Source organism: Pinus tabuliformis, chromosome 1_1, assembly GCF_031772625.1.
Source record: "Pinus tabuliformis cultivar Carrire ecotype Pingquan chromosome 1_1, CPIR1, whole genome shotgun sequence".
NCBI classification, from domain to species: Eukaryota; Viridiplantae; Streptophyta; class Pinopsida; order Pinales; family Pinaceae; genus Pinus; species Pinus tabuliformis.
The window spans coordinates 973,298,297-973,315,581 of NC_142297.1; the positions used below are offsets into that span (position 1 = coordinate 973,298,297).

Below are 17,285 nucleotides of genomic sequence, written 5' to 3' on the forward strand. Positions count from 1 at the left end.
AAACTCCAAAATTTTAAAGAAAGCTATCTCAGTATAGGATTTGTTTTAAGTCAGCACAATGAAAGGTATCAATTCTAAGATAAGTATTCTCTGTCAAAACAGCCTTTATTGCTCTATCATTGTCATCCAGAACTTTCTTAAGGAAAAACAATGACTTCCTCCCTGCTAAAAGGAAATTACAGCATTCAGAGAAACAACCCAAGGAAAACACTATATCTCAAAGAATAAGAGGTCTCATCATGAGCCAGCTTATCATGATCACAGATATTATAACTTGCTGACTTTGCCAATACTGTCTATCAAAACAGGGCAACGACTTAAGATTGTTGCAATCAAAAGACAAGAGGTCTCATCACGAGCTGGCTTGTTCAGCAAAAGTGTAAATCAAGTGAATGACTATGTCATAATTTGGCCACCAAACCAAGACATTGTTCTTTAGAGAATTAAAAAAGGAAAAGTGTGTAAAAAGGATTTTTCTCTGGAATGTTGCGAGTAACCTCAAGCAGGATAAAGGATCATTGCTGGTTAAAAGGTAACCCTGTCGAGGCTATGGACGCCTGCTGGCAGCAGAGGTTCTACCTGCGACTAAGGAGCATACTAAAGGACTGATAAACAGAGAAGACTTTATTTTATGTTTTACAAAGACCAAGTAACAGTTGATTTAGATGCAAAGATGAACTGGGTGTACAAATAATTAAAACGGAAAGAGTTTGAAACGAAACATCATAGGCAGTTTGAAGTCTCATTTGTCTTATCTTTTTATAATAAAGTTCAAATATCTAAAAAACCCTTTGTCAACTTATAAATATTAATAATTAACTTTAGTAAATTTGGGAATAAATAATTATATAATAAATATTGATTATTATTAGAAATTTGACCTTTAGGATATATTATGATATACCAATATTATTAGTTATAGTAGTAAACATATCAACCCTAAATTATGGTAATTTCTTATAAGTAATAATATATTATATAATGATCTAACCATTAATGATGATATACCAATAATTTACAGACTTGGTTTTAACAACTCTAAATTATGGTTTTACCTGATATAACTAAATTCTAGGAATATTAATGGTTTAACAATTTATTTGGATTTATTAATTATTAAGAAGAAATAGATTATTTAATAAACATATATTATTTTATATAACTTAATATTTTATTGGACCAATATATTTAAATATTAAATATGATATATTATAAGAACAAAATAGTGAAGATCTAACTTACCAAAGACCATTAAATAATTATTACACTATTACCTAGTATAACTAGATTCTAAAAATAATAATGATTGATTACCTTTACTTGTATTTTATAATAATTAAATATAGATTAATTAATATTTATTATGAGGTATAATGACCATAAGAATTAAATATAGATTAATACTTGTATTTTATATTAATTAAATATAGATTAATTATTACACAATTACCTAGTATAACTAAATTCTAAAAATAATAATGAGTGATTACCTTTACTTATATTTTATAATAATTAAATATAGATTAATTAATATATATTATGAGATAGAATGACCATCATAATTAAATATAGATTAATACTTGTATTTTATAATAATTAAATATAGATTAATTAATATATATTATGAGATATAATGACCATCATAATTAAAATAGGTATTCTCTTAATAATTGGATAATAACAATAATATACCTATTTAATTTAAATTACCATATGAATTCCTTTATTGAACCTTTTTTAGCTTTTTCGAGAATTATTAATTAACTAATTTAGTGGTTTGACCAAGATCATTCGGTCAAAATTAGCCGTTAGCATTTTAGCTGTTGGAGTCTCTGCACACTCTATTTAATCACGCTAAGCCGGATTGGTTCTTCAACTTGTCCTGACGATGAACCACACTGGTTGGTTCGAAACGCGTCGACAAAAGATTTGTTATGTGATTTTGACGAAGATTATCTAACAAAGTTCAAAATTTTTAAATTTTTCAGAACTTTTTAAAAGCGTCAATAGAAATAACAGAGATAACTGGTTCTCCCAAGTGAATCGCCAATTTTTGTGGCCAGCAACAACCCACCCCACCCCCCCCCCCCCCCCCCCCCCTTTTTCATTTAGTATCAAATCATGATACCGAATGAATGGGGACCCTTAGATAAAAATTTTAAGAAAAGCTAGACTTTCTTTTTGAAGTTACAAATCATAATTTAGAAAAGGCATCTTAGATATTTTTCTATGGTAGACGATAGGTCTTTTAAAGTCGCGTATGTAAAAAAAAAAAGAGATAGGAAACATCTCTGTTACTCTTCTAAAATCAAAATACGCGCCACCCTCATGATTAATAACGACATCGCATCGCACCATACTAATGTCCATAACGAAAAGCCAAGAAATTCGCCGATCTGCGATATTGCGATCGCTAGATCGCATATCGCAGAAACAAGCCAGACGAGGTTTGGCAAGCACTCAGTTTTGCGATCTGCGATATCGCGATCGTGCGACATGCGAGGGTACGTCAGCAAATCATAAAATCACCTTAGTACGAATCCTTCGGGCGCGCCTTTCAAAGGAAAAGCCACTTACCATAACATGACCTGAAATCATGCGCTTTTAATGTTAGTAAATGAATTGGTTGTCAGTCATTAAGAGGATTAAAGACGCGTGCCTTGTTGGATATTTGCTTCACGTAAGGTGGCGTGATTGATTTATCTCTTGCATTTAAAACTCTCCCATCACCTTTCTGATCGGACATTCCATTTCACTTGTAATCTGCAGGAACAAAGTGCAAAGACGACTCAGAAAGAAACACAAAGTAAAAATGGGAAAGAAGAACAAAGCTCAGAGCTCTGAAGCAAGAGAGAAGACCAAGGAGATGGCGCCCCTATACACAGATACAACCTGCAACCGAGATGCAGGAATCTCCACATGGGAAGGCATGTACAAGCTATTAGAAAAGCAGGAGCACCTAGAATTAATGAAAATCATAAGGAAATGCTCTTTAATAAATGGGACGAGCAGATCACGTAGGCAGAGCAAGCAGCAGAGACAGCGGCGACACAGGCAAGTATTCTTATCGACTGTGTAAATGAAAATTTACACAGGGCCAATTTGATTTCAGAGACCACCCCGGGATACCTACCAAACAAGTTGCAACTGGAGACAGAATGGAGGCAAAAGGCACAAGCAAAAGGGAAAGCTATCCAAGCACTGGCTAGACTGAATTGGGAAAGTTACTAGATGTACCTGGTTAAACCACATAGCCAATGGATGACGGTAAAGTGTATCATGAACGCAGCCGAGAAGGTAGTGCCAGCTCTTATAGATGTCGTTTTCACAGCCCAGCTCAGAATGGAAATTAGCCAGCCGACTCTTCTCAAGCCTATGTTAGAAACATGCAACTTCAAAGACCAAGTCCACAAGTAGTTTTATTTAGAATGTTATTTCTTTTTGTTTGTAGTTATATTAGAAAAAGGACGGTCGTTTGAAAACCGAATCCTTAACTTTGTAATAATACTATTATTAGAATTAGGACATAGTATTTTAACCCTTCTCATTGCATTAGAGAAGGGTCCAGAAATTTGTCAAAAACTTGTCCTCAGAACATGCATTTCTGCACCTCAGAGGAGGTTTTGATGAATGGAAGGATCGGATTTATTGATATTTGCATCTTAATGTCTGCTACTGATGTTGCATTTCTGTACTCTTAGTAGGTGTTAGAAGTAAGTAGAAGTAAATCATTATTGCTTGAAGTTTGTGAGTAAAAATCAGTCATAAATGGTACTTTTATCTCTTGATGAATTTCTACTTATTTTCTTAGAGTGATATACAGCTGATGTTATTTATATGTTAATGTATAAATGTGTGGTTACCATTTGGCACTTTTGTATGATGGAGTCATTTGTTCATGCTTGACATATGAATGATTTATCATGCGATATGCAGTCCACAACTGTCCTGTTTAACTTCTTATGCAGAATGGTTTATCTTAAATGGTTTATATTCTTATAGTAGCTGAATAATCTTTATTACCAGTTATTATATGAAATCTTTTTAGATCGCATGATGGAAAAGATATACCCCAGGTTAGCGTAGATTGTACATGTTGTTTTCATTAGATTTCAGTAGCTTATAGTCAAATCATGAGTTAGATTTAAATTAGCTCTCAAAAGTTCTCAAGAAACAGCATAATCAAACCCTACACACACACACACCCCTTAGATCGGGAAGCTGGTCCCGTTATCCCCAGTCGGACCCACTACACCAAACGGGCATGGAGCCGCCAACCAAGTTCCCGACCGGGTGGGTATCCCCCTTATTGTTGACCCGATTTCAGGGCCCTCAACAGAAGGAAACAAAATAAAGAAGCAGTATAGATAAAAGGAAGATCAAAGTCAAAGGCTGCAGGATGAAGTGACATCATTGAGAAATGAACTGAATGAAAAGGACACAACAACCAAGGAACTTATAGAGAGAACCAGTTACTGTGAAGGTCTTGAAGCTGTGGTAATTTCCCTAAAGGAAAATCTTAAAAATTTACATAAGCAGAATGAAGAACTACTTCAAGCATTTGAAGAAAAATAAAATGAAGTTCTCGACTTAAGGCAACAAGCGGAAGAAGGAAGAATAGTTGAAGAAATCGTGAAGAGGGAGTATCTTGAAAAGGAAGAGAAATATCAGGTTGAGGTAAATATCCTAAAAGGTAAATTAGAATAAAAGGATAAAATTTTACGATTTCAAGATAGTACTAAGATTTTGGATGATATTCTTAGTAGTCAAAAGTCTCCTGCCATTGGTCTTGGTTTTCATAAAACTATTAAAGGTGAATCTAGCTCACAAACTGAAGCAAGGAACTATAGTGCAAATTTTGAAATGCTCAACAAGGAGATAATATGTCAACCCATCAACAACCAAGGAAAGAAACCTTCAAAGAAAATCATTTACTCCTAACTATGGAAATGTTAATCCATTCTTCCCTCTGATGAATAATGTTGAATGTTTTATATGTCATAATTTTGGAGATGTTATAGCAAGATGCAGAAGCAGAATGGTTCAAGCTAATAACCATCACATAGAAAGATCATCAACTTCTAGGTACTTTGGCTATGTTTGTCTATACTTAACTAATGGACTATGCTTCATTATTAATAATTATATAATAAACCATTATATATATATATATATATATATATATATATTTGAAGAGCATGGGCATACAATCTAGTAACTTCTTCAAAGAAATTGTCATTGAATATATTTCAATGATGATGATGATGATGATAGTGGTTAACGTCCACTGAGACCAAATTGGTCTATCGGACCTATAATTTTCTTAGTTTTTAATTGTCTGGCTCCTCGTCTTTCTTGGCGAGATTGGTGCTGTAGCTTTCTTTTTTTCTGTAGGGTCTTCCAACTTCCTTTATCTTTCATCTCCTTCATCTCTTCTATTTCTTGGGACATTGGTGTTTTAGCTTCGCGATCTATTGTGCTTGTCCTTTTGAAGATAGTTGGAGAAGAAGTTTGGTCTAGGAGATTTGCTTTGCTGTTAAAATCTAGTAACCTTTTCAGAGAAAGTGTCACATGAGATATTTCAATGTACTATTTCATATTTAATAGATTTCAATGCTCACAACCATTTCTCTTATTATGTATGGCAATTAAATGGATTATACAACCCTATCATGCATTTAAGCTATTTTAATAATCTTAAAATATGAAATTTCCATATAAGAAATAGTGAATGTATTTTTATTTATTTGACTTTATAAAATAAAGTTTGATATTCATTTAATCGTTTTAGTAATCCAATATAATTCTATAACTTCAAAATATCAAATTTTATATTTATTTAATTATATATTTATAAACTAGGATTAATTCAAGATATAAACCATAAACCCCAATGTTATAGACCAAACTTTAAATTGTATAAACCTAATAAAATCATTTCATAAATTTTATAATTATAATTATCTATAAATTTTAAAACCTAAATTAACAATGGGATATAAATTTTAAAATCATTGATAAATAAATAGATTTTACAAATATTTGGTAACTAAATAAATTGTACAAAGACATCATACATTTAAGTATTTTAAAAATTTTAAAATATCTATTTTTCAGAAACATTTGATGTATTCCACTTATTTAACTTTATAAAATAAAATCTCATACTCATTTAATCATTTCAATAATCAAATATTAAAATGATTGAAACAAGATTCCATAACTTCCCACTATCAAATTCAATATCCATTTAATTGATTTTTAGGAACTACCATTATTCAATGTTACAAACCCCAATGTTATAAACTAAATGTTATTCCACTTGGTAATTGGTAATTAAATAGATTATAAAGAATTGGTAATTAAATGAATTATAAATAATTGATAATTAAATGGATTATAAAATCAAATGATGCATTTAACCCATTTCAGTTATTTTAAAATATCTATTTTCCATATCAAATTTTAAAAGCATTTAATATATTCCACTTATTCAATTTTATAAATGACAATCTCTTACTCATTTAATCATTGCAATGATTGAATATTACATTTCTTGAAATAAGATATGATAACTTCCAAATATCAAATTTTATATCTATGTAATTGATTATTTATGAAATATAATTAATTCAAAGTGATAAACCCTAATGTCATAAACCAAATATTATAAACTTTAAATTTTAAATCTTAAATTTTATCACATAGTTGGATTTATCTTTACCAGATTTCTAACTCGAAACTTTAATACTTTAATATATAGAATGTTTTAAGAGTGCACCCAATAAACTCTCTCACCATCTAATCTATAATAATATAGGTGAACATGATTAATTCTCTGATAGTGTTCTTTTAAATTCATCACAATGAACAATTTTAAGTAAACTTTTTTGAGTTACCAATATGGTTTATTAATATTTAATAACATGAATTTAAATAATATATTTAATTGAAATTGAAATTAATAAAACTAACTTTATAAAAAAACATCAATATTAAAATTAATTATAAAATGAACTTGAATTTTGAATAAACTTTTTTTTGACTAACCAATATAATTTATTAATCTTTAATAATATAAATTAACAAAATTAACCTTATAAGAACTACTTCAATATTAAAACTAATTATGAAATGAACTTGATAACGAAAGACTTCACATAAAAATCACCTATGTGAAGACTCTTCTGAGTAAAATGTTTAATCTAACCAAGCTACTAACTCCTATTGTGATCAGTACAGTTTATCTTATCAACACCAGTATATGATGCGCATGTAAACACGTAACAGATCGTATCACCAAAATCCATAACTCGAGGATTTAGGCCGGTGAAGCTGCCAAATGTTTCAGGCTACGAGCATATCTTTGAAAAAAATTCAAACATTTTGCACCAATTCCTAGGCTTTACATTTCAGTGCCATGTATGGGTTATAACTACATTTCATCTAGTTATACAAATAACGATCCATGCATTGAAAATTTGAAGCATGATGATTTGCTTTCTCATGAAGATTTCTCAAGTCACCTTCACCATGCCCATTTAATCAATTTGGTGAGGAGATTGTCCTAATAATGTATTATATTCTATCACTCTATTTTTTTAATGAAGTGTTATCATTATAAAATTTATTATAAAATTTTTAATGAAGTGTTATCATTATAAAATTAGTATTTAAATAAGCATTAAGAATCTAAAAGAATATGATTTATTATTTTTTTCTATTAAATTTTTATATATCTTTTTGTCTAGTCTTATATTCTATTTTTTAAGAATATCATCTTTATTTTTAATTATTCAAATAATTTCTAAGTAAAGCTTTGAGTGAATCTCATCTAATTATCTTTTCAATAAGCTACTCGCACATAATAAAAATATATATATATATATATATATATATATATAAAAAAAAAAGTAACCGCATGCAAGCTACCACATAACTACCTCAATTACAATCATTAAACTATTAGCAAACATAATTGAAGAGCTATTGCTATTATTAAGTTTATAAAACAAAAACCCTTTTATTAAAATCAGGGAATATTGTCATTGCATAATGATCACCAAATGTTTGGCCAAACCACAAAAAAATTCAAGTATTTTCAAAATTGAGAGTTGGAAATGATACCAGTTCCATCCTACCTTATTGCTATAATTAATAGTTCATACTTACGATTGAGGGGGTGATATATATGTTTTTAACACTTTATATAATAATGAAGTGATACTAAACCTTTCTGTCTTAATACAATTACTACATATTGGGTTTTATTTTATTCCCACTTTGTATTTTAATAAAACTTAAATATAAAATAAATGAAACAATTTCATTTCTATATTATAGAATTGTACCATTTAAATGAACATTGTAGATACAAATGAATATGAATGCCCTTTCACCAAAATTCTTTTATTTCTGGTCCCCAAAATTCTTAAATTCTTGTGTAATATTTTTTTACATGATCATCCCTTTTTCTCAATTATTCGAATCAAACCTCTGAACAAAACTCTTGGTGGAGATCCCACGCAAAATTCTTGCCAATAGACAACTTGCTTGCACAATAAGAACGGAAAAGGAAGTAGGTGCCTTTATCACAATTTATCTTGTCGATAGACAACTTGCCCGCATAATAGAAACGGAAAATGAAGTAGGTGCGTTTATCACAATTTATAAGTGCTTGCCAGCATAACTCCAGACTTACTGATATTAATAACTTCAAAAATCAATTATCACAATTTATCAAGTGCTGGCCAGCATAACTCCAGACTTATATTAATAACTTCAAAAAACAAAATCCCCTTTTTTTGGAAATCAGGCGGTATTGCCGACGCTCAATGGTCACCAAATGATCGGGTAACCCACAGTTTTCGTTACCGCTTCTCGATCTCATATGAACTTCTTAAACCGTCTCTGGTTTGACGACCGCACATAAAACCTGCCTGTGGTTTATCTGAGTTAGGTGAATACCCTTCTCTATATATAGACAACGGTATTTTCTAGTACTCGGTAACAAAGTAATCTAATTGATGAGAATCAATTAATCTGAATTCCAAAGATGGGGATTTGCATTTCTTCAAATGCCACCAGTTCATTCGTGCCAGCGTCTACTGCAAAGCTCATACTGATGGATGGGAGCATCCAGGAGTTTTCTCAAGAACCGAAAAGCCAAGAGATTCTGCAAGAATATGAGGACCACTTCATCTGTAACTCAGACGGTTTATTTGTCGGTCAGAACATCTCCCAGGTTCTCAGCGATAATGATCGATTGCAGATTGGTCAGCTGTATTTTCTTCTTCCTCAGCGGAAGTTACAGTTTGCGCTGACGGAGTCAGACATGGCTTCTCTTCTTTCCAAAATTAGCATTACGCTATCAGCACAGAAGAAGATGAGACAAAGCAGAAGATTGTCATGTGGGTTTGGTAAAGCTAAAGTACAAGTGCAACCTTTCTTCGATATTCATAGCCAAAATGATGAATCTGGAGAGGAACACCACTATTCCTCAGTTAGTTGTATGTCCAGTCGGTCGACGATTCCAATCTCAATTCCAAGGGGTAGAGGCCGAACCCAATGGCAATCCAAGTTGGAAACGATTGCGGAGACTCTGTGATCGATGGTAATCGTGATTTTCCTCTAAATCAAAAAAGGAGGAATGGCCATGTCTACATTACATTTAGATATCTACTTCATTTACAGTCGTTGTTTCAGCTGATTAATGATTGGAAATGCGTTGTGTGGGTGGGAATGGGGCAGAAGTTAATGAATGTCTCTATGATTATATCACAAACTGTCACAAAAAAATCGAAGGAATGAATATCGTTCCAGCTGGTGTTCACACCGGTGGGAGCCACATGGAACAACAGAACTTTCAAAAACGCCAGTTTCGAAAGTTGATTGCTGCCCAGAATCAATTATTGCTAATCTCGAGGCAGTTAATTGCAACATGAATGTGAAAGGCCATGTGACTACATTTTCAGCATCCACTGCGGCCAAAAGCCTCTCGAACGCTTGGGAAAATTTTGCGATATCGATGAGGAAGGTAGAGTGCAAAAGACGCGAAAAAATGAGCTGAAATGTCATTGTCCATGCAAACAGCTGGTGCAGCAAGGATATTAGGAGACTGATTGGTTTGAACGAAAAACATGTAGTTGTTGAACTCGTAGGCCAATGTGGAGCCACTTTGGCGAAAAAGTTGTACAAAACGCGTCTTTATAAGGAAGGTCTCAATTTTTTTTATGGACTTTATGAGTCGCTCTCCCGCAGACTTTTTGGGTTTAATTATGTCCTCCATCCTAAAATTAATGAAAAAAGGCGGTTTTTTTAGAAAGGTTGCCTTTTTAGTTTAATGGTAATATATTATTTTCACCGCTTATAATTTTGTCACGTGAAAAATAAAAGGAAAAAATGTTATGAATAGCAAAGTTAAGCAAATCTTTCCTTTAAAAAAAAGAAAAAATTGTTATTAAAAGTAAAATTAAGTTTTTCCGTAAAAGTCATATAAAGGAAATTTTTAACTAATACATTTGGAATCAACCACTATCAAAAATAGTTTATTTTATAAGTCAAAACCCACTAAAAGCTATAAAGCAATTTTACCACCGTAATATAACAAATTTATTATATTATTATTATCTATTAAGATTTAATAATAACTCAAAATATATTTTTTTTCCAATTAAATTAAAAAAATGAAAATAGGTTTTATTATATTTTCAATGAATCTTATAAAATTATATAAAAATTTACAAAAGAAAATATTACTATTTTGGAAAATAAGTAGATATTATGGCTCTAATATTTTTATATTATTTGAAGATTGATTCCAATCTCATTCTACCCTCCAAAGATAGCTTTAACAAAGTGTCAACAACAAAATTTTAATGACAGGAAAAAATTGGAGCTAGGGTTTCTCAGCTTAAAGAGTTTCCTAGTTTCCGCCACCCACCTCGACTCCTTGGAGGGCTTGAAGGGAAGGCTTGAAGACCCCCACTCATGGCGGCAAAGGCAAGGATGGGACTATGTGGCAGACTCTCCCTATGGCCACCTCATAGAACGCCCCTCAAGCTTTTCCTGGTATATCTGCATGCCGACCCAGCAGACCACGGCTCCCAGGCGACAGAGGCAGCAAACTTTTTTCGGCAGGTTTCGAACATAGGAAGTATACTCCGCTGGGGTTTTGCTCAGCGACTCTATTGTCTGTCGGGCTTGGGGTTCACCTACCCACGACAGGCTGCAAGGAGAGTTTTGGAAAGCCCATAGAGGATTCTGGGTGCAGAATATCGACTCCGGTAGGTCACTCCCCCAGTCCTCAGGGACCGGAGGCTGGGAAGCCGGCTCCTACACCCTCCAAGCGAACATCGCACCTATGAACACAGTATCGGCAGGCGGCCACTCCACGAGCAACCCCGGGGTTTCGGTTTACTCGCGAGCTGTTAAGCCCATCACGCTCTGTTCAGACCGAGCTTTGGAGACGAACAACTCTCCCCCTGCATCGCAGACACCCGTAGCCTTCAAAGGGGAAGCTCTCTCCTTGCTCCAGAAGACACAAATGGCTTATGGGAACCAGGTAAGCCCAAACTGCTTTCAAATTTTAAAAAAAACTCGTGCAGGGGCCTTTGGTTTGCTCTGGGTCTATAACACAGACAAAGTTCTTAACCTGAAGCAAAGCATCATGGGGAAATACAGATACCCTCACCACTCATAGGTCTTGATGTTCGAAAGAAAAATTCTACAGGACCACCATCCCCTGAAGGAGTATCAAATACGAGCTAACTCCACCGTTATTCTTAACCTGAGATTGTGTGGGGAGGCTACAACCAAGGGTAGAACAGGGCTGAGAGGGGGCACACAGACAAGCTCACGTTCAAAAAAGAAGCAAGCACATGAGAATCTATCTTTCAAGAACATCCTACAAGGGAAAAAGACAGCCCTTGAACCATCCAAACAGACAGGAAATGGTCCCAACCCCTATATAGTGGAGCAACTGAACAACAACCCTGAATTAAACATTGATATGCCAGAATCTGATGAGCAATGCGCCTCCTTTGAATCTCTAGCTATTATTTGTCGATTTAACTGCTTCTGACCCAAACCAGTAGAGCTCTTCCACTAGATTTTAACAAACTGGTCATTAGAATGCGATATCCACTTCTGCTCCAAAGGTTTCTTTGTTGTTAAATTTCCATCCCCAGAAGCTAGAGACAAAATTCTACAGGAAGGACCATGGTTTGGGGGTTCAACCGACCTGTTCACCACTCCCTGGTTGCTAGAGTTCAACGCAAACACCATGGTCATCTCGAGGATGCCAGTTTGGGTCCGAATGCACAACCACCCTCTTCATTTCTAGGAGGATAGAGTTCTGGCTGGTATTTGCAATACCCTTGGATAGTTCATAAAAAAGGACTCCTAAAGAATAAAGGAAAGGATTTTCACCTATGCACGAATATGCGTTGAGGTTGACCTCAGGAAAGGCCTTCCAGACAACATTTGTTTAATCCACAACAAGCAAATTTGGACACAGAGTTTGGACTACGAGAACAAAACCTTCAGATGTAGGAGTTGTAGACAAACAAGGCATATACACAACTTGTGCCCATAAGCCAAAAAGGATACAAGAAGGAAAAAGAGCCTACGGAAAAAACCCAAAGGATGGCAATACCCCCCACTTGAACCTGAAGATGAGGATGATGAAACCCTGGAGGAAACTTCCCCACAAGAGGAAAGTTAGATTCCAATGGAAGCTGATTCACAAGGGGGATCTCCACAAGACCGATCAGTTGTAAAGAACCACAGGGTATAGGCCGACTTTCTCCCAGACGAGGGGGACATCAGTGGGATCAAGCGTCTCCATACACCAAATACCTCAGACTCTGACAAGGACAACACCGAAATGGATGCGGACTCCATCTAGCTCTGGTCTCTTCGTTGCCATCCCAAGGGGAATGGCACAAGGTTGAAAAAAAGAAGGGGCGGAAAGCATAGCTCCCCCCACCATGTACATTATCTTGTTTTTTCTGCTCGTCTCTGCTTATCATCTGGTCACTGACATGATGCTGCTGCTTTTAGCCAGTACAACATGTAATTTTGTTAATTTACTAATCAAAATTACGCTTTTTCCTTGGAAATTTTTTTTTATATATTATTTCTTATTAAAATTATCAATAATATTATATTATTATACTTTTTCCTAAATTCCTTTTTATCTGGTTGATGAACGAGAGCATGTAGGTGGCCCCAAGTGATGAACGAGCACACAAGTGGCGTAGAAGATAGGTAGGTGTTAACCGAAGTTAGAACGGGCACCTGTCACGACGCCTTCTCCCATTACAATTAAAAGGGCGTGATGTGGCTAGCTCCTCCCATGCACGTAGCGTGTAAGGATTTATATTATTTATTGTGATGGTTTATTTTTCAAAACCTTTTTGTCTTACTTTATTCTTTGGAGGTCTTTGGCATTTATTCCTGGACTAGTTTTCACCCCTCCCGTGGGTGGGATTAATTTTCCATCTTCTTTTACCAATGGAGTTTGTTGTCCATTGTAAATTAGCAAAGATATGGAGTGATATTGTATTTTTTTTACACTGTGGGGTTGCATGTGTCTGGAGCAACAATGACAAAGTCACACAATTGCATGCAAGTTATGTTTCCCCATGAACCTAGGAGCTTAATTTACCTATTTGAGCTTTTCGATGGTGACCCTATATAAGGATTGGAATCCATTACATTTTGCATGTAGGAACTTCATGAACACAATGGTATCTAAAAAACGAATTTGAAGAGGACATTTCTCAACTCCCGATTCTTGAATCTCAGTTGTCTCTACCTACCTTGGGTCACGGCTTAGGGTACTAGCTTTCCTCACATTCACTAATTTGTATTTTCTTGTATTTGTTTGTGAGGTAATTATTTTCAGGTTCTCTCATTTACTATACGCGTGTTTTTTTTTGTCTTTTGTGCTTCAATGCCCTTTATTTTTTAGTGGCTTGTGAAACTACTCTTCTTCCTTTTAGCCCCTCGTTTCTCTCTATGTCAAAATGGTTTAATTCTCCAACATTTTATCTCTATATTTTGGCCATATTATGCGCCTTGAACATTGTGGCAACCTGAACCTTCCTAGTTCATGTAGGGTGACACCTTGCTGAGTCATATGTGTATTGGTATTTATTTTGGGGGGCCTTAGGGTATTATGTTATGTCCTTTGTCTATGGTTCTATTAAACACAACCATGGCGAAGATCAATATGAAAGATAAGCATTAGATGCATATATTATTCACATGATATACAGTTATAATACATTGGAGTGACTCTTGGATTCATCTTCCAAGGTCTCTTGGACTCCATTTAACTGTTCAACTTCCTCATCATAACCCTTAGCGGATTAGGTGTCCAACATTATCCCCCTTAATCTAAAGGGGTATGTGCGAGTCCAAGAAGAGAGCTATAATACAAAAAAGTGCAAAAATGCATGGAAACACTCAGATGAATGTGCTCTTTGAAATGTTGGTATAGAGGCGTGGCCTAAGGATGACCACCAACACTGAACTAGTTAGTGTACTTCCTGAAACTCTTCCAAATCTAGTAAGAATTTGAAATCTTCTACTAGAGGAAGTGTTCCTAATGCTTTGGAGAGGGATATCTCCCCGGTAAGAAATCCCAACTAGACCTCAGACTGTTTGGAGTAAGTATAATGACTTTGGTCGGAAGCAAGTGTGTGACCTTGCAACGATTCAAGTGAGATGCATGGGGGTTCTAACGCATGGAGGGGAAAATGAAGTGTGTCCCTTAGAAACCTGTAATAATACGCAGCCTAAAAGAATCACATGAGCAGAATGACATCACATGATCGAAGTGAAATAGCCCACAAAGCAAAGATATGGGTTAATCCAACAACATACCTTCAACATGATTTTAACAATTGCATACAAATGCATAAGTTAAACAACATACATTTCTAAAGTAACCAGAATATTTGAACTATAATAACAACATATGCATGAAAATGTGTTGGATCTGTTATATTATTAAGTGAAAGTTCCATCCATACATACACCATTGACAACCACTAGTCCTAATAGTGGAACATTACAGTGAACACCGCCTGCTCCTCCAAAGAAGTGTACACTCTCTACAATGTGGAGAAGCCAAGGCTCATCACAAGACTCCCAAACCTTCTCTAAGCCTAAACCTAGCCAAAATCTTGGTTCCTAAAAACCCCTTCTATGAGTTATGAGGTTCTATTTATAGCAAAGGGTGGGGTGACCCTTGAAAATCCCCTTTGTGACTCTTTGACTACCCTCATGAGTCTTCAAATTCCTTTACAAATAACTCATTACATTACATAGTGACTGTTCACATTCCACTAATGACACTTGGAATTTCAATTACAACATATTTATAATAATATACATTTTCCACATATACCCATGTGGGACAAAATGGGCTAGAGACAACCTAACATGACAAAACACTATGACTCCGGAGTTTGGGTAAAGAACAACTTGGCAACCTCCACTTGATGACTCTTAGTGGCATATTGATTCCAAGCTTGGTACTGCGCTATGGTGTCCCCATACTGCTTGATAGTGTCCTTCTTCTAGCATACTCTTTCCTCCATAGCACGTGGGTATATGGTCTTGGAATCTTTGACGAACTCATCGTGAAGCATGTACAACATTGCCTTGAGTATAGTGGGACCACCAATGTACCTTTGCATGTTTTTTGCACTTAGCTGCAAGTCATCGTCGGTGGCCTCTCGCATGAACTGTTCCATGTACATGTCGACCTCCAGCCGGACTTGGTTCTTCTCAATGGCTTGGGTGAGGGAACCAATTGATGAGATCCTTTACATCCTCACCATGACATCCAAACTCTTATACAACCATGCATATGAAGCTTGTATGCTGCTAATGATCAGGGAAAGATGCTCATAGTTCTCGATCTGCATCCAGATCTTTTCTTTGTCCATCTCTACCTATGGCTTCATCATCTTTGGCAAGTGAAGCAAGGCTCCATTACCTCATTGTCCATTCCTGCACATGGGTGATGAGAACATGTATGTTCCTTAGAGTTTGGACAATCTCCTTGCTCCACTGCTATAAGCCATGCACATGGACAACTGCTTTCTACACGGTGCCAAATTCAACACAAGGTTTCCACATGGTGCTCTCAAGTGTTGATACTACAACGAGTATCACTTTCCTCATCTCTACCATTGCAGAAACTGTGCTCTGCTCTCGAGATTGTTTTACCTCTTTCCTGATCGCTTATAAGTGTTTTCTAGTTGTTCCTTCTCGGCCAACAAGTACTTGACATTGGAGCTTGTTACTCTGGCATAGGCCAAGGTGGCTTCAGCAAGGGTGACTGGATGCTTCCTGGCGTCTGACACTATCACCCTTTCCTTCATGAATGCAAGTGATTCGTGATCATCTGGAAAATTCTTCCTTTGCATCTATACAATCCTCTTCTGCAACTCGTCAAATGATGGATTGTGCACATCCATGACCAGATCATCGTCAAGGAGGACAACATATCCTTGTGCACTAATGGTTGGTTCTAACACTGGAGGTGGCGGAGACTGATAGGTGATCTCGGGTGCTCTCGCCATGAGGTCAATGTCTTCATTCTCTGGCTCCTAATCTAACTCCATGTCTATTTGCTTAATCAATCACTCAATCTGTTGAGCCATTTCCCGATCCTGCATCTGTTCACTGTCTACCTCAGCTACTAGTCGTTATTTTTATAGCACCATTTACCACTCTTGGTAGATCTGATGCTCTGATTATGGCCTAACGAAACCCTTCCTTCCAGACTTGGTCCAAAATCTTAAAAACATTGTTTTATTCCCTATACGCTACCTTTCCCTGCAATAGAAGTGTGTACATGCGGGTCATCATATAACCAACCCGTGTACATATGTTAAAACACTTAAAAAAAAATTCCTTAATTTCAGGCGGAGTTCACAGTTTTTACCTGTTACTCACCTCCCATTGCCCGTGGCCCAACTGTTTCCCAACTAAAAAAACTAATTTGGAGAAGTCTAAATAAACCTACATGGGAAGGCCTTAAAGGAGAAGACATGAGATATTGATACTGTAGTGAGATTATCCTTGATCGAGTCTGATGAAATCATTGTGCCTCTTACACTCCCTAAAGCTTCAGGAAACCCTTGTTTCCTTGTTGGAGATATCCTTCATCTTTCTTGAGATATCCTTGTATTGGTGATGGAGGAAGATTGTTGAGGCCGGGAAAGGACGGATTCAGAGGATGGTTCCATTTAGAGCCGGAGAAG

General features: G+C 35.5%; 1 protein-coding gene across 1 annotated transcript; it reads left to right on the forward strand.

The window, feature by feature from the left end:
* The first annotated feature begins 9,031 nt into the window (after window positions 1-9,031).
* On the forward strand, window positions 9,032-9,607 carry LOC149217755 (uncharacterized). The gene has a single exon (XM_089391409.1). The coding sequence runs from the start codon at window positions 9,056-9,058 to the stop codon at window positions 9,605-9,607; it is 552 nt and encodes a 183-aa protein (XP_089247535.1). The 5' UTR covers window positions 9,032-9,055.
* The last annotated feature ends 7,678 nt before the right edge of the window (window positions 9,608-17,285 follow it).